This window comes from Cryptomeria japonica, chromosome 11 (genome assembly GCF_030272615.1).
Source record: "Cryptomeria japonica chromosome 11, Sugi_1.0, whole genome shotgun sequence".
Classification (NCBI taxonomy): domain Eukaryota; kingdom Viridiplantae; phylum Streptophyta; class Pinopsida; order Cupressales; family Cupressaceae; genus Cryptomeria; species Cryptomeria japonica.
In genome coordinates, this window is record NC_081415.1 from 218,842,095 (window position 1) to 218,861,741 (window position 19,647).

The 19,647-nt window shown below is 33.4% G+C and overlaps 1 protein-coding gene across 1 annotated transcript; it reads left to right on the forward strand.

Moving 5' to 3' along the window:
• The first annotated feature begins 537 nt into the window (after positions 1-537).
• On the forward strand, positions 538-16,440 carry LOC131053390 (receptor-like protein 32). Its single transcript, XM_057987992.2, has 2 exons — positions 538-1,996; positions 16,175-16,440. The coding sequence occupies exons 1-2, from the start codon at positions 538-540 to the stop codon at positions 16,438-16,440; spliced, it is 1,725 nt and encodes a 574-aa protein (XP_057843975.2).
• Positions 16,441-19,647: the final 3,207 nt, after the last annotated feature.

Here is a 19,647-nt window from a genome sequence, read left to right on the forward strand (position 1 = left end):
GGAAATAAAAAGAATTCCAATCTATTCAAAGTCGTTGTTCTAGTCGCAAGTAGAAATGTGGGGAAATGGTAGAAAATCTTTGAAGAAATTGTGTAGCACGGCGTGTTTAAGGAAAAAATTGATACATGCGTGGAAAAGGAGCTTTGAGGTTTGATTGTGCGGTGTGAAAAACAACTCGTCTTCCTTCGATCACTCATTGACCTGTTGACGGGCGCACAGGTTAAGAATAGCCTTCCCATGGAAGAACTGCAATTACCTCGTCCCCTCTCATTTATCCCAAATCAAATGGCCATCTCTTCACACAACCTCTGTATTGTTTTCATTTCAGTTTTTCTTCTCCTCTTCTGCCCTTCTCTTTCCCATCGATTGATGTCCAACAGATGCCCTTCCCACGAATCCCAGTCTCTGCTTCGTTTCAAAGCGGCCTTGAATGACTCTAAAGATTATCTGAGTTCGTGAGTGAATGGAACAGACTGTTGCACCGAGTGGGATGGCATATCCTGCGACGATCACACCAACCACGTTGTGTCTGTCACCATGCCCATTCCCTCCTATACCAACTTCCAAGGTGTGATATCTGAGAGCCTGTGCCAACTTCGTTTTCTGACATCGCTAAGGATAACTGGAGTAACAAGAGGTATTACCATTCCTTCTTGTTTGGGAAATCTTTCTTATATTGATTCTTTGGATTTGTCTTATAATAGCTTTAGTGGGATGATTCCCCCCTTCATTTGTCTGCTCACCCGCCTTGAAAGCCTAGATCTTTCAGCTAGCAACTTCAATGGAAACATACCTTCCTGCCTTGGCAATCTTGGTTCTTTAACTGACCTTTCCCTAGGTATCAACCAACTTAGTGGAAGCATACCGGCTTTTCTTGGGAGTCTCTCCTCGTTGAGGAGTTTAGATCTTGATCACAATCAACTGAGCGGTACCATTCCGGATTCTTTAGGCAATATCTCTTTGCTCGAGTATTTGGATGTTAGTAATAACCAGCTAAGTGGGACCATTCCCCCTTCATTTGCTCAGCTTTCCTCCCTGACTTCCTTGTATGCTGATGGCAATCGTTTCAATGAAACCATCTCTTCTTTGTCACTTCCACCTTCTTTAGTTGAACTGTCCTTGTCATTAAACCATTCTCTGACGATTTCAGAAACTCTTTTTCATAAGCTTGGAAGCCTAAATTATCTATATTTATCTGACTGTGTGCTAAATATTAGCACAACCTGGATTCCACCTTTTCAATTACATCAGTTATCCATAATGTCATGTATGATTGACGGCGAATTTCCACCCTGGATTTCAACACAATTCTCACTTTATGTTTTGAAAATAACCAACGCCAGTCTTGTGGGGGTAATTCCCTCTTGGCTATGGGAAACCAGTCCTATGCTTGGATCTCTAAATCTGTCTAGAAATCATCTAGAAGGAAGCCTATCCTCAAGTACTGCAACATGGATGCAACTTATAATTCTAGATGTGTCTAGAAATGGATTGAGTGGGTGTATACAATCAATGTGGCCCTCTAATATTTCAAAATTGTTACTTAATGACAATTTGTTTAGTGGCAATATTCCTCCAAGCTTGGAAAAGTTATCTGAACTTGAGTTGTTAAATCTTGCAAACAATTTGTTTAGTGGAAATATTCCTCCAAACCTGGGCAAATTATCTGGACTCACAATGTTAAATCTTGCAAACAACAACATGGTGGGAGTGATACCTGCGAGCTTGTCCAATTGTTCTTCTCTTGTTGTCCTAAATTTGGGAAATAATAGTTTGGAGGGAAGCTTACCACATGAGTTCAGTAAGCTAAGTAAATTATACTCATTAGCTGTTCCCAATAATAATTTGAATGGATCACTTCCTCTTTCAATAGAAAATTGTTCAAAGTTGCAGGTTCTTGATATTGGGAACAATTTATTTGATGGGGAAATACCAACATTAATTGGAAATCTTTCAAAGTTAAGAGTATTGGTGATGAAGCAGAACAATTTTACTGGCAATATTCCTTTAGAGATAGGCCAATTAAAGCACCTCCAAATATTGCTCCTTTCTTCCAATCATATCTCAGGTTCAATTCCACACACAATTGTATTGCTGAAAGAAGGCAATAGCAAGGGAAGATGGTTTTGTGTTGTCCATTTCTCGTGTTGGCCAATTATATCGAGATGGACTAGATATGACCTTAAAAGGTACAGATCAACACTATTATTATATCCTTTCCACTCTCACATCCATAGATCTATCAAACAATGGATTGGAGGGAGAAATTCCATCTAATTTTGGGAACTTGAAGGGGTTGAGGCTTCTAAACCTTTCAATGAACAATTTGAATGGGATCATACCAATTAGTTTGGGAGAAATGAATCAGCTGGAGTCATTGGACCTTTCCAAAAACAAGTTTTCAGGAAATGTTCCTACAGAGCTTGAACTTCTAAGCTATTTAGGCTCACTAAATTTATCAAGCAACAATCTTTCAGGAAGTATACCACAAGGGTGGCATATGACTGGCACATTTACAGAATCCTCTTATTCAGGGAATCCTAATTTATGGGGGTGTCCACTACCCAAAAATTGTTCCTGGCCACAATTTGTTCCACCTCCTCCTCTAATTTCAATTAATAAAAGAAACAAAAACACTAAATATCCATGGTATGAGATAGTAGTGGGATTGTCATATGGAGTAGCTTTTGGAGGGATAATGGCATTGATCTTGATAAAAAGGAGTTGGAGAAGGAAATACTTCAATAAAGTTGATACAATCCTAAAACTTTTATTTACATGGATGAAGAATTTGACACTATAAAGGGATGCATCTACAATTCATTGAAATGTGAGTTTCTTTTGTTCTTTGAAGTATATATATCATAATTTTGAATATTAATATGCTAAAATTCAAAAGGAATTTGATTTTTTTTGGCAAATTTCATTAGCTATTCTATCTATCAATTATAGATTATTTACACAATTTTTAAATTTAATAATGTAATCCTTTGATTGTTACTAATATATAACTTTGTGTACAGGAATTTATTTTGCTTATTATGGTTTCTTGGTGTATTTTCTGTACTGGAGCTGTGTTAATCTTGGTGACCTCACTCAACATCTTGTTGTATATAGGTTAATCATTTGTACTAAATCAAGACACTATATAATTTATTATTTTCTAGTTGTTTTAATCCATTATAGATGCTTTGTAATAGGACCTACATGTAATAGAAAGCTCCCATAATTCTTTGAAGAAAGGAAAATTTTGAAATTTAAAAAAAATAATCATTTTGTTTAGAAATGTGAAAGAAAGAATTTTTGTGAAACACTTTATATACCACAAACAATAAAGTTTTGAAAAATCTTTGAGATGTGAAGTATATATGTAAAATGTTAATAGTTTTTACTAAAAAAAAAAAAAATGAAATATTTTTCTTCATTCAGTAACATGAGATGTCTCCAAATTTTTAACTTCCGAGCATTCAACATTCATGGGTTCACATTACTTATTGCCATATAATTCTATTTAATATATTTTTCCTCAAAAGTACAAAAACTTCTATATAACATTTCAATTATTGAATGGACTCCTAGTATATACACATTTTTTCCTTTTAGATAATTGTTGAAATATTGTAAAATGATTATGGCCATTAGAATATTAATATGATTTTTAATTTGATCTTGCTTGTATTTCCAAAAGTATTAAAAATATGTTGAGCATATGTTTGAATGAAACTACAATTAAAACCTTATAATATTGTTAATTTTTTTATGAAAACTATGGGTAAAGCCCTACAATGTGGGTAAGTATGCTTTTCATATGCTAATGGATCAATTGATTACAAGTTTCTTTTCATGTAAACTCAATTTTTATTCTATGAATAAATAAATAAATAAACAAAAATTAAGTGAAACATAACTATTTTAAAAAGAATATTCATATATTACAAGTTTAGAATAAAAAATTTAAAAATAAAGCAAAAATAAATAAATAAAAATATTAATAATATGGTTTTGGTGAACTACCTCTCTATATGCATGTAATATAATTGTACATAAGTAATAGGTTTAAAAAATAATCACAAACATGAACCAAGTAAATGCATATTGATTAGATATGTAAATCCAAATTAGAAGTTATGAAGCACATTAGGATCACCAAAATGATATGTGTGAAATTAGATCTTAGCCAAGGAATGTAAACTAAGATCTCAAATCTCCATTAAATATCATTGTGTAATTTTGTAATTGTATACCTCTACAATTTCACAATCACTTTGCACTCATTTTGGTGGTTGTCTCTAATGTTCCTAATTCATTTCTAATTGTGCTCAATTTTGGGACAATTTTTAGAAGTTTGGTGTAATCCCCTAGTTAATGACATTTATTTCAACCTAAACTATTGGGACTGGGGAACCCAATGCCCCTATCCTATTGGACTAGGGCACTTGACACCCCTATCCTAGTGGACTAGGGCTCTTAGCACCCCTATCCAAGCGCTTGGGCCCCAAATTTGAAATTACAACGATTAGATTTGCAAGTAGTGAAAAAGTTCTCCCAAATGTTGACCTTATCCAAAAATTAAACCTATAAAGGTGTTAGTTGTATATAAATAAAATTCTTCTCTCATTCAAACATCTATTTGTTACCAACCTACATGATCTATCTTCTTATGAACATTCAATCAAGAATATTCAAGGCAATTGAGAACAAGTATATAATCAAAGATTCAAGCATTTAAGTTTCAAAAATCATGATCAATTTTTATGCTTTCCTCAATGATGAAGGCATGCATTAACATCACTCAAGTAACATCAAGTGTTGTGGGAGACTTTAAGGAAAGGGTTTCATTTCAAAGATAATATTTATCATTTAAAGCATTTCTATTAAGGATTAGGCCTCTTTCCTTTATGAGAAAAATCTCTCTTTTCACTAATCATTTCTATAAAGGAGGTGGAAACACCAATAAAAATGTTTGATTTAGGCAAGCCCATATACAACACAACATTTTCCCCTCTTTTTCAAGTGTATAAGTTCATATCCAAGAATAGGTAGGGTTATAAGAGCATAGAGTAGATAATAATAGACTGTATCAATCTTTGGATAGGCAGGAACCTCTGGACTTGGGTGGCCTACTCCTATGTTTGACACTTTTTGGCTATTTTTTAGATAGACGAATCTAGAAAACTTCCTATTTTGGAATCTAAAACCTTCTTTTGATTAAGGCACCCTCATATTGGGGTACCCTACACCTATATCCAACATATTCTACTTCATATTGTAGCTATAGGTTCAAGTCTTTGTATCTCATTTCTAGATTTGTGTTACTATATATATTTCTACTTTTGTATCTTTTTGTTTACATTGAAATTTATCAATTTCATATTGTTAACCTAGTGCATTGACATACATTGTATAATCTCAAATACAATTACACAAATAAATCAAAACCAAGGAGTCATAAACCACTTAATGTTTAGGTCTCCAATTAGAATTGTATTTGAACCAAGCTTATGATTCACCAATGTTATTGAAAGTAGAAATTTGAAATCTTATTTTGCATTTCTTTTGCTTGGATCTTATTTCTACCATTTCATTTTGGTAAACCCAACATAGGCTTGCACTATTTCTTATTTTGATATTCAAGTCTAAAATGTTTTTCTTATGTGCTTGCATTGATTAATTAATCACAATATTTCTATCTCATATTGCTTAATTAGGTGATTAATTAATCATAATTGTGACATAATTTCACATAGTCTAACCGATTGGTTAATAAATTACATCATTATTATATTTGCATATCATTTAATTAATTGTTTAGTTGACTGCCTCATCGTCATTTTATTTTACATCTACAATAAATCTTGTGAGATAATTAAATTCATTGAAAGCACTAACCAATTTCCTTATCTTTTCCTCTACTTTCTTTTATTGGTTTCCAAGAGAAATTGTGTGTTTTTGGAACTTATACTTGTTTATGAATTTCAGAATCCATTATTTTGAATATAAGATTATTATGAGAAAACTTAAATAGACTCATAGATTCTTGTGCTTTAACTAGTAATAATGTTGAGTCTAAATTGCATATTAACTTATTCCCACCAAGGCTATTAGGAGACCAATATTCCCACAATCTAACATACATCTTGCCTAACAACCTAAAAAGCATTCCCCACATGCTTCTCATGATGAGTATGACCCTTCAATTCAAGTATCTAATGAACAACTGATGAATCTTGACAAGGAATTAGAGGGTCTTCAACAATTTGTGAGTATAGAAAACTTATTTGAAGAGGTTGTCCCCTTAATTGAGAATATAAGGAAGCCAATACAATGCACATGATATGGATTTTCAACATAGTATAGCTCACATAGTGGAAGAAAGCACAATGATGATGACTAGTTTTATATAAGCTCATGGGCATACCTCTCCTACAAACCAAGTTGAGCTAGCAATATCCATTCCTATAACAATACCCAAAATTCCTACATGCACATCCATTATTATGTCTACTATTGCATAATATGGTACTAATGTCATTCATGTTAGTAATGGGATAATCCTATCAATAAATAAAGCTATGTGCCTACATCAACCAATCTTTCTTTTGTTTCTCATAACCATCTCCACCCCTCACTCACCATAATGTTCTACATACCTACCATAATACCCCTTGAGTTAAACTTCCACAATCTAAATTTTTCACAAGATACCTCACCTACTGATGCCACCATAAATTAATTGTTATAAAATGTGTCTTCGTTACAATAAAAATTGGTTAATATAGCTATTATCAATGAGGTTGCACTATGTCTAAGCTATTAAATTATCCACCCATTGACACATGGGAACACCTCTAGGCTATGGGCAACCCATAATAGAGATGGACCTCTAGATTTCAGGCCACTTCCTAATAATGCTTCACCTAAAACTACTCTTAACTAGGAAAATGGAAAGAAGATTGCAAAACTGACCCATAACTACTAAGGTGGGTGCACACCAAACTGGTTTTCAAAACCATACCGATGTCTAATATACATAGTTTCTCAATACATGAGCTCATCCTTACACAACTCAAGTTCTGACATACGTATACATCAATAATTTATAGGAAAGTTAAATTTTTTCAGTCCGAAAAAGAAAAATTAGATTTCTTACAACTAGAAAGATGTTCAAACCAACTACATAACCTACAATTTGTACAAAATATGTTTATCTCTTAATAAGGTCTTGAATAAATGAGACATACTTAAAGGATTTGGATGAAATAACAAGAAATACATCAACCATTCATTGTTACTCAGAAAGAAATAGAGTAGAGAATGCAAATACTTGCTTTATTAATTAAAAGGTGCTTGAAACAACTGCAAATATCTAGAAATTGAGTCTCATTACATAATCAAGGTCTAAAGAACCTTGTTTCAAGTTATAATATATAGCCTAGATAACGAGAACTAACTAGATAAAAGAGTTTAATTGTGAGATTTATAATGTTCAACAACTTGCTATAATAAAGGAACATGTGCTTATGAAATAAAGACAAGAAAGACATGTTTTAATTGAGTTTGTTGGGTCAAAATGCTTTCTTGGGAGTCCAATTGAGTTATGCCCACTTTTGAGGCTTAAAAAATGCTCCAAAATGTTCTTTGGATTGAAGAAAAGTTGTTTCTATGAACATATCTATCATTTAAGGTTCTTTCAACAACTCCTAGATGCTTGGAAAATGCCCAAACTAAGTCAAAACTACCTCTTCAAATTTGCCCCATCACTTGGAAAAGTCACCAATTGTCCCTATATTCTCTCCTTGACTGTTGCAACCTCTTTGTATGACAATATGGCATGTGTTTTATGTGCTTTAAAATTAAAAAAGTGTTTTGGATCAAATGGAAAGAGAAATGGCCACTTAAGACTTCCAAACCTACTTCAAACTATATCTTAATGGTTTGAAATTTCCACTTGGATGTACTTATATGTCATAGGAGTCTTTACACATGTCAAAATGCTTCTTAGAGGTTACACACTGGTCTTCTTTTCATGGTACTCATGTTTTTCTCCTTGACTACAACTATCCACTTTATTCCATGGGGAATGTCATTTAATATGTGGTTGTCTCCTTTGGTCTTTTGAGCAGCTTAACTATCTCTTCTATGTGATTTTTCATGCTTTCCTTTTACCTAATGAAAAAATTGCAACAAGACTTCTAAAAAACCTCAAAGATAATACAAACTTGAAATATTAAGAAAAGAATAAGAAGATCCTTTCAAGCTTCTTGAAACTACTCTCCCTAATGATTGTCCTTTTGATGAATTTTTCCAAACTATCATGAGGCTTGTGCTTTATTATCTTTCACTAGCCTTTTGATGCATTTTTCCAAAATTTCATGAGACTTGTGCTCTTTTATCTTTCACTATCCTTGTGCATCTTCCTCAAAGATTCATTGACTTAACAAAAAAATAATATTTCTTTATGTTTCAATCATTGCTCCTTCCATCTTCCTTGATATATCTTAGTAGCCTTCAAGACAACGTCTCTCATGAAATCCTTTTACAGTCACCTTAAGAATTTCCCATAGACTATTTCAGTGTTTTCTTAGTGGCAAATAGTCAAGATCGGGGATTTTAAAATTAGAAAATATGACAAATCGGGGATCTATCTCCCAGTCTCCTGATTTTTACGTGTTTTGGGCCACAGGCAAGGTAATTCACCACCATATTTTGGGGACCAATCATACCTATTGGATTTTTTTGCAAACAGGTTCCAGTGGACATGCACCCATTTATTTGCCAATACCAACTAAGCGGTTCGATACCACAGTCGTTTAGGAGGACCCATTCCTCTAGTCATGTTGTAATTTAATGGTAATTATAGGTATATGATCACCTTGGAAATCGAAAGATATCATTTTAATAGCTAGGGAGATTCGCCCATTTTCAATCTGTGATGCTAAAATCTTGCTTAAATTTGCCAAAATTTAAGATCAATTTTAAAATGCCTCATAAAATTTGCCAAATATGGATTCCATTATAAATACAATAAAAAGTTGGTACTTTTTTGACACATTTTGTTCTATTATAATCTCTATATAGTCAATTCAGATCATAGATAATTTGCTACTACAGACATTATTGTGTAATGAACTTCGACAAAACCAATATGTAAGTGACTATGAAAATTTCTTTTACGGTATTATAAAATTATTTCTCCTCAAATTTTGTTAATTTTAGTTTGTTTTTAAAAATTATTTAGTAGGGTTGGATTCATTACCTAAGGAATCAAGATCAATGGGTCTATCTTCTCAGATTCTATTTTTTGCAATTTGTATTTATTGAGAGATGTCGAGCAGCCAAAGTCCTGAAAGTGTTGAAGGGAGGCCATTAAAACGTAGAAATAGAAGCATAATGTCATACTTTGGTAATGTTCTTATTGGTGGTCCATCAAATGAAGGTGCAACATTAGTAGTTGCAAATGCAACAAAAAATATTGAAGAAAGACAAACCTCTGGGAAAGATCGAAATGAGTTAATTGAGTCAAATGCCAATGCCACAAATAATACATTCCAATGAAATTAGATTCCAAGAATAGTCAAAATAAGTCAATTGAGGCTGATGGCAATGTCGTAAGAAATGTGGATGTGAATGGCGTAGATGATATTTCTAAGAAAGGCACAGATGATGTTGCTAGAGGTACACAAAAGGGGAAAAGAAAAGGAAAATCAAAATCGGGCCACGAGTGGGAAATGACAAGGAATTTTCAATTGGATAGGGTGTCAAGGTACCCATTCATTGCAGAAGTTCCAAATCCAAACAAAGATGATCCTTCAACAGAATGCAAGTGTATGATCTGTAGTTTGAAACTAAAAACGTACAATAAGTTGCAACTAAAATTGGACACCATAGAGAAGCATATCGGTAAAGTATATGAAAAGGAAATCATAGATGGAAAAGAATGATCAGTGATTAGATGGAAAACAAAGGAAGAATGTAACCATGTTAAGTATGAATAAGACTATAAAGAGCATATGCAAAGAGAGGAGAATAATGCTACATGTTAAGGTTTGATTGAGGCTCAATTCAAACATATGATGACAGAAACATTCAAGATGAAAACTGTTCAGTTGAGTGTTGTTTTTCAAATTTTGAAAAATGGCCGTCCTATGTTAGACTACCCTAATTTTGCTACTTTTATTAAGATTTTTTAATGTTTCTAGATGTCCTCATACGCATTGGTCAAAAACTAGTGGATGGGAATTAGGCAGGTTGTCTTGTTGAAATGAAAAAAGATGATGTAAAAGAAAATATTAAATAGTCAAACTTTAATGCAGTATCTTTAGATGAAGTTACAATAGTAGATAATACTTCTTAGATATGTATGCATGTGTATATTGTACAAAAACATGTCTACCAACCTCATTTACTCCGTGTTGTTAAAATGAGGGAGAATTCCACAACATAAAATATATTTGAGGTAGTTAAGAAATCTTTAAAATAATTTGGTGGTATGCATGACTTATCGACTATCGAAAATTTGGTATGTATAGGAGTTGATGGAGCTACAATGTTTCAAGATCATAGGAATGGTCTATACACAAAGCTAAACACTTTTATTTTACCATACATGATTAGCATTCACTGCATGGCCCACAAACTAAATTTACCTTTTAGAATTGTGAGCAAATTTGATTCAATAGTTAGAATTGAAAATGTAGTTCGTGAGTTGTACTCATTCTTCTATCAAAGTCCCAAATGACTTTCTGAATATCACAAATTTTCCAAGGGAATAACCAATGGAAACAAGCTTCTTAATGATGTTAATACTAGATGCATCTCCTTCAGAGACCCACAAAAAGAGTTTTCTCTAAATTTAAGTCCATTATTGGACTAATGTACGAACAACAAGAATCAGTAGACAAAGGTTCTAAGAATTTACATAGGTTAAGTGATGTAGAGACACTCTTATCTTTGGCTAGTATTCTCCCCCTATTGAATGAAATAAGCAAGCTTGTGAAACTAGCTCAAGGAAGAACTATGTATATTCAAGAATATACTTCTCTACGTAGAAGGTTAATCATGACCCTAGATAATATGTATCTATCAAATGAGCCATTTACAAAGGAATAATTTGCTAGTTGGCATCGGATGATAGATCTAGACAATCTTGATATTTTTTTAAAGATTAACAACAGCAAGGAACTATGTGTTTGTGTACATGTATATGAGCTACCAATGCACCTGTATACCATGTCTATTAGTGCTTGCGGCTCCTCAAGTAGACTGAGAGATGTACCTATTACCAGGGAAGCTTTTAATTATATTGTCAGTTTTGTACAAGTTACTTTAAAGAGAATTGCAAGAGAGGTTTCATATGATATTGTAAGTCGATTCCCTTGAGATGAACTATTAGAAGCCAGTTCTATTGTGTATCCTAATTATTGGATAAGTTGTAATCGAAAGGATTATTTTAACAAGTCACAGTTCTTGACTGATCATTTTTGTAAGAAATCCATATGCAATATCAATGGAAAGGAAATAGAACCAGACGGAATTATAGATAAATATAAGCTCTCATGTAAATCATCTGAATATTCAATAACAATGAAGGAGTAGGTTGTTATTGGAAATTCCCCACCTATTGGGATCAATAACAATGGTTTAGTGAAAAATAACTCAAAGCACACTATTGAGTGATGCACTATCAAAATTCATCAAACTTGTTGATTTATGTCAAACCATGATATTGGGATCTATTGAGGATGAGAGAGTTTTCAATGCATTGGGGTACTTGAAATCAAAGACAAGAAACAAAGTAGACAAGAATTTGGAAAATTGTTTGAAGTAGGTATGATGTTGATAGTTTTCCTTATGAAAGGGCACTAACAATTTGGAATTCCATTTGTGAGAGAAGAGTGTTGTGCAACACTTGAAAGGTTGGTAGTGGTTTTGGTGGAGAAAAATGATATTGATGGTGACAAAACGAATGATAGTGTTGAGTTGAATTGAGCGGAGGTACATAGATCCAACAAGATTGATCAGAGGATGAAGAAGAAATCACAAAATAGCTTAAGGATTCAGATTTTGATTGGCATTTCAAATTGGATGTCATTGGCGATTAACAAAACAACATCTTCTAGGTATATATACTTTTTACTTCAATTCAAATTGAATCTTTTGGGCTATTGCAAAATCCAAACTGTAATTTTCTAATTGATGATATTTTATACTTATTACTATATAATTGAATGTTGACATGCAAGTGCAATTTTTTAAATTTCCATGGTTGATTGTAGAATTTAAATTGGTAACATTGTCTTCAAATTTCATTTATTAAACACAATTTCTCAATTTGTGTGATACCGATGCGCATTGTTTATACATTAATCTTTTCATATAATTTCACTTATTTCCTAATATCATTTCACATTTTTGGAGATAGGTGTTCATAGAACCTCTAAAAAAAATCAACTATCTTCCCAGGTAAAAGCCTACCCCAAGTTAGTGTGTCTTAAAAGTCAAATCCTAAAGCCTTTAGATTATGTTTCAAAGTCGACCAGAGTTTAGTACATCTGGCAACACTTTATGGGTCCATGTATGTTGATTTGTTCGTAATGTGGGCCACCATGCCACATTGATAAGGTGGGCTTGTGGACTTAAGGTTATCGTGTCTCTTAGGTTATCTGGGCAATCACACTCAAATTTGGGCCTTCTCTCAAAGACAATGATGCACGAGTCTAAAGACCAATGAGAGTCTTTGACCATGGCCACGGGCTTGTGAGCTTAACACTAGGAAGCATGTTTTGCTAATCATGCAATGGTGTGTGAATCTAGGTTGTATATTTGGATAAATGCACATGATTGATAACCTTCAAGGGTTAGTGGTTTTTCAGATATCGGCCCTATCCCATAGTAACCGATGGATCCAATAGTTTTAATTCTAATCTTAACCAAAATTGAGATGAGTGTCACTTTTTATCACATCGTGCAAGGATTTAATATCACAAATTTATAATTATGAAAGTAGTCACATCACTAGTTCAGTAACTGTACTATATTTTTTTATAGGTGTGCAAGTATTCACAACCATCGTCATATCATCAAATATCAACAATGAAGGTTCAATTCTGGGCCTCGACAGAACAAATTTTGTACAAAGCATGACTGGAACTAAGACAAGTGTCATCTTTTTATTGTATCGCGAGTTCCATATTGATGAATTATAATTGGTTGAGTCATGCTCATTTGAGGCCCTTTCTCATGTGGAACTGGCCTTTACATCCAATTCCAGGCCTAAGCTTTGACAAAACAAAATTTGTACATAGCCTAATCGAAATTGAGACACATGTCAAGGTGGACCCCAGCTTAGAGCAAAGATTTTAAAGTTCATTAAAAACAAATTATTTTTTCATCGGATCACAAATTCACATTGCTTAAGCCTATCACATGTTCGCTATTCATATGGTGGGTCATAGTAACAATATGCGATCATGCAAAATAATGCCAATAAAGATGAACGACCCAAGTTCAAAGCTTTGAAGAACGACTTAGTTGTAGGTTGTTGTTTTGAGTGTATGGGCCTTAATGATCATCTCCATTGATATTACTAATTGGAGAGATAAGAACTAGGAAGAGTCGGTGTACACTGTAATTGAAGAGTGCGACCAATTATAAATTTACAAGTAACTACAAGGGTTTGATTTTACATAGGGCGATAACAAGTAAGTTTAATTTTGGGGCCACCTGTTGTTCGTTTCTATCTATTAAAGGGTCTTCTCATTTTTCTAGGGCTTAGTTGTTGAAAATGTGTAGTTTGAATGCTAAAGAATTAAATTGTATAAAATTTTGAATATTCAATTTCCTCAAGAAGCCTAGTTTCTGCATTTTTAAAAAACCCTAATTTTTATCTAGATGGGTGGAAATTCAAGAAGAGCTAATAATAAGAGGGCCCTGGATGGAGATATTATTTCTCAATTGCTCGGATCATCAAAATGGGGAAGGCATGCCTAGGGTACATGTATTTGATAGACTTGTGGACAGGGCAGTATCTTGTGGGGATCCTTACATTCCAATTAGTAGATGGAATTTGTTCATCTATTCTTACAAAAAGAGTAGAGCTCCAATGCTAATGAACAATGCATGGAGATTGGATTTGGGAAAGCTTATCGTTCCAAATGTTTTTGTCAATGTAGATCTAATTAGAGCAATGGCAAAAAGCTATAATCAAGACACCAGATTTTTCTACTTGCACAAAAGTATTTTGTTGGCTAGGTTTGACAAGGGATCTATTTTTTAACCGTTTATGTTAAACCCTAATGCCCATATGCCTATTCACTTTCTATCTCTACGGAGAGAATACGAGAGGGACAAAGGTAGCTTCAAGTTAAAATGGCTTCCATTACATTGAAGGGAAAGGAAGGAAGGGAAGCCTATTTCATTTTGGAGGATAGATGTTGAGCCTTTGGATTATCATTTTTTTTAGAATTATTTTATAAGCACCTACTTTGCAGTTTTCCAAGTTTTGGAAATCAATGTACAAACCAAGATGCATGTGCATCTGAAGATTTTGGCTAATGATATCCAACACACATATACCAACACCTTTTTTGACTTTGCCTCATTCATTTCTACTAGCACTCACAAAGCCCTTCTAGATATCAAGCAGGGTAGCCCTATTGTTCATTTTAGGTGGTATTATTTATAGTGCCACATTTTTTTGTATGGTGGAAGTAAGGCTTGGTAGTAGGGCCAGATCTGAAGTTAAGAAAGGTAGATGAGTAGAGAAAGAGTTTTATGATTCAAGAATGGATGTACATATGGGACATGCAATGTAAGAATTCCAATTATGTCTTATTTGAGGAATTCTTTGTCAATATTGTGATACAAAATTTGGGTTGGTCAGTCAATTGGAGATTATTCAATAGGGTGAGGAGATTTTTGAGGCCCCTTGAGCAAGTGCCTGAGTTAGGAGTGAATCATAATTGGGGAGACTAGTTTTTTTTACTCTAGGTACAGTGTCATCAAAGTTTATGGTGCACCAATTAAATCTCATGTTTTGCTTAGAAATGTACCAAGTAGAATTGGTTTCTTAGAAATCATTTGGTAGTTGAATGAGTCTAACAAGATTTATTTAAGAAATAACAAGAAGGGATATTTCATCCCACTAAATCTATATTTCTCTAATTTTGAGATCATGAGCAAAGAAGGATTGGACTTGGTATATTTCAAGTTACTGCCATATCAGATGGCTTTTGAAAAAATCAGAAATTATGATTTAGAACACTTTATTCACCACACCAAGGTTGGGGTTAAATTGAAAGGATTCAATCATGAAAAGGATCAGATTGAGAACTTAATCAGAAATGTTTCTTCTAATGTAGAGATTTAGAGGAGAAGAGAGATATTTCTTGAGGTACAAATGGTAGATGAAAAAATAATAAAGATTGACCCAACATACAAAGGGGTACACCCTGATTTGGAGGATAGACATCATGATAGAATAATCATAAACTTTGAAACAGGAGGAGAGAAAGAAGATGACATCAGAGCATTGTCATGCTCTACATTAATGTCTAGTGATAATTTGATGCAATCCCTAGAATTTAGGGAATTTGTCCTAAAGAACAAAAAGGAACAATTTTCTAACATGATCAGAGAAAGGTTGGCATTGGGGACTCATGAAGTTAGTGACAGACCTATAGCCAAAGTCTTAGATGAAGTTAATTTTTATATATTGAAGATGACCCCTGAGGAGGCAAGGTGTATTGTGAGGAATAGTGGATGCCTATTACTAGAAGGATGGGACCTATCTTCTACAATTGTATTGGATTCCATAAGAGGGGGATCTTCAGACTTCCTATCTTTACCAACTGAGGAGCAAGCTCATGAGTCATATTTTGGATCAGGTTATAGCTCCCAATATGAGGCACTAGTAATGTGGTCAATATTTCCTGGTGACCATAAGCATTAGATTACAAAGAAGGTAGGATATCTTACTAGCAACTTGGTTGTTACAAGGTCAAGTGACACATCTATAATGCAAGTATTGTATAATCAAGAAGTTGTTGACAAGCTTCAAGCTGATTTTAGTAAGTTGAAAATTGTCAACGAGAAATTTCTTGCAGAGTATTATAAGGTGGTGTCACTCCCCCCTTCTCCATATTCTAGTTCTACTTATGTTTCTTCATCTTTCTAGCCGCTAGTGTTAGTGCTTTAAGTTCAGTTGAAGAGGTAAAGGCCCTCAAGGATGAAGTAGCAAGGTTGAAAGATGAGCTCAAAAGGAGAAAAGAGCTTGTAAAAAGGTCGATAGATGATGGAGAGAAAAGAGTCAGTAATTTTCTTAAGGAGTATAAGGTGGTGACACTCCTCCCTTCTCCTTGTCCTATTTCTAGTAGTAGTTTTACTTCTCTTGCTCCTTCGTCTTCCAAGTCATTGTCTTCTAATGCTTCAAGTTTAGTATAAAAGATAAAGGCCCTCAAGATGAAGTAGTAAGGTTGAAAGATGAGCTCAAAAGGAGAAAAAAGGCTCAAAAAAGGTCATTAGATGATGGAGAGAAAAGAGTTAGTGATTTGCTTGAGGAGAATTACAAGGTTGTTTCACTCCTCCCTTCTCCATAAGCTAGTTCTAGCTCTACTTCTAGTTCTCTTGCTTCTTCGTCTTCCCAGCCATTGACGTCAGATGCTTCAAATTCATTTTAGGAGATAAAGGCCCTCAAGGATGAAGTAGAAACTATGAAAGATGATCTCAAAAGGAGAAAAAGGGCTAAAAAAAAGGTCAATAGATGATGGAGAAAAAGAATTAGTAATTTGCATGGGGAGTTTAATAAGGTGGTGTCACTGTCAAACACTTTTGAATCCTTGTCACCATTGTTAGATCAATATGTTTTAAGTGAGTTGATTATAAAACTGCTAAACCATGTGACATCCAACGTCATTAGCAGTGCCAAAAAGTTTTGGGAGTGATAAAAATTTGAGAGACAATCTCAATCCATGAAGAGGCACAAGTGATATTGCTATGCTTCGAAAAAAGTTGTTTTCCTCAAATTAAATTTCTAAAAGTTTTGTTTGATCATGCTAAATTTGATAATAATAGTCTCAGTTCTATTTCACAAATTATTGCAAAATTTGATGAGTTGGGAACCATTCTCCATACTCATTAGTATTTTCATGACTTGTTAATTAAGCTATAGAAATAATATGAAGATATGCTAGTACTAGTAGTTGAGATGTCTACTATTTTGACAGCAGAAGGTAAGTTGGTGAAATGTTCTTACTAGAAGACTAATTTTTTCCTTATTATTTATCACGCTACTCGCATAACTAATAATGATGACATTATAAACTTGAATATGCTAAATGTTCACTAGTACAAAAACAACAATATATGACTAAAAAAACAACTAAAAATTGCATATAAATTACTAATTTTGGTCACGCGACCATTAGTAGTTGACCATTAGTAGTTTATTATAAGTCATTTATAACACGGCCAAATTTATGATTAAAGTATTTTAGTCATTTATTGGTTGTTTTGATTGATCAATTTGGTCATTGATTTAATCATTGATTTGATCATTAATTTAGTCATTGATTTAGTCATTGATTTAGTTGTTAATTTAGTCATTGGTTGTTGTCAATTGGTCATTTATTTAGTCATGGTAGTGATTTATTTAACCATATATTTACTCATTAATTTAGTCATTGATTGTTGTTAAATGGTCATTTATTTAGTCATATATTTAGTAATTAATTTAGTCATAGATTGTTGTTAAGTAGTCAATTATTTAGTCATTGTGATCACTAATTGTTGTCAATTGGTAGTATATTTAGTCATTTTTATTTACTAGTTTCCATTAATTGGCAATAAATGTAGTCGTGATATGAATAATTTATTGAATATCATAAATTTTATAATACAAAAATAACATAATATTAAACTTGAACTAAAACATAAAAACAAATAAAAATATTACATACAATAATGTGTGTGTGTGTGTGTGTGAAGTTATAAGATGTCAAAGTTGTCTAAGAGTTTCCAACTCTTTCAAATACACCATGATAATTAAGACCCCTGAACAACACATTCAAAATATTGCATAAAGCAGTGATCCAAGATGTCTAACAACTATTACATGATAAACATGATTGACTATGTCATTTTTGCAAACATTTTAGTGGCTACCGTGTGAAGGTTCTCTCTTTCTCTTTCAGATGGACAACGCCATCTATTTTGTCTTCATTACTTGTGATGGGAGTGAATCCACCCAATGCTTGCAGCAATACTCTCAAATGGATCCAACACCATAACTTTATCCCCTTCTTTGAGTTTATCAATATATTTATGCAAAAAGAAAAAATAACATTTTATATTACATAGGTAATGATTACCCTTGTTTGCATAGTAAAACAAGCATTACTTACTTAAATAGTACTTGCATGTGTGTGTTAAAATAATTGAAAAAGAAAACTTCAAAAATAATTGCAATGATTTTATAGCTGAAACAAAAGGCATTGCAACAAAGATACATTCAAAGATGAAAGTCCACACGGGTACATTCATGAGCCTGGAGCTTGATTCCAGAGATAGTGAATCAGCCTTAATTTGAGACATCAAATGAACGAACATCCATTAAAAAAGACAGAGATTACCAGCCATAATAGAGCAAGGGATTTCGGTTTTTCATTGTTATCAAGGTAAGATTTATGAAGTTTGGAGGACTTGCATTCATATCAAAGAGCAGATGATGAGATCTGAAGCTAGAATGAGGCTCAATGACAAGTGAAAGCAAATCAAATTATGGAAAAAGATAGTCATCATGAATAAAAAAGACAGTCTCAGGAGTCCTAGATCAAACAAATGGTAGATCAACATTTACAAGACACACCTTCAAATGTCAGGGGACATTAAGGATTGTGAACATTCTTGAAACTATAAAGAATAAACAGAGTCATAAGAAAGCATCACATGCCAACATATAGGATAGTGAGTAGTTCACTTACACTTTCTGTATATGTGATAGAGGGATGGCTATTGCTTGTTGTGGATCAATAAAACATTAACACCAAATGATCACCAATATGATGCAGTCATAGAGCAACATAAAAGAATAGACATAAGCCCTGAATGCGAGAAAAGACAGTCCCTCTATTTTTCACAATTATTGACAGCCATAGTCATAAAGGAAAGACAAAGAGCAATAGGGCAACAAAGCTCAAGGATCATTATAAGTTTGAAACTTACAATGACTAGAGGCACATTCCTATAATGACATTGTCATAAGAAAATCAAAGATCAAACCAAGTAACAATGGCCAATGACAATATAAAGGTCTGATACAACTTACAGTGTTTAGACAATAACAATTACATGATTATCAAAAGAAAACCCTAGCAGAAGATAGAGATATTGTTGCAGCCTATAGCAGCTAGGGCAAGACAGTAAGAACCAAGATAGTCCTCATGGCAATGTTATAACAATAAGAGAAGGATTTATTTTAGTCTGGGTAGTGTTAAAACATTAAGATATTTCAGAGATCTCAACACCATTAAAGGTTTTTTAAGTACAAGAATGATAGGAGTCAATATGATCCCGATCAAATAGCAAAGAATCTCAAAAAACTCAGGCCTTGATTGCAAAAGAGAGTGGACAGTAGTTGAGAAGGAGAGTCAC

Excerpts from the sequence above, each read along its gene's own strand:
- LOC131053390 (XM_057987992.2), top strand. The coding sequence starts at position 538 with ATGCCCATTCCCTCCTATACCAACTTCCAAGGTGTGATATCTGAGAGC. Across the intron at positions 1,997-16,174 it reads GAAGCAGAACAATTTTACTG|CCGCTAGTGTTAGTGCTTTA; the intron begins GCAATATTCCTT and ends TCATCTTTCTAG.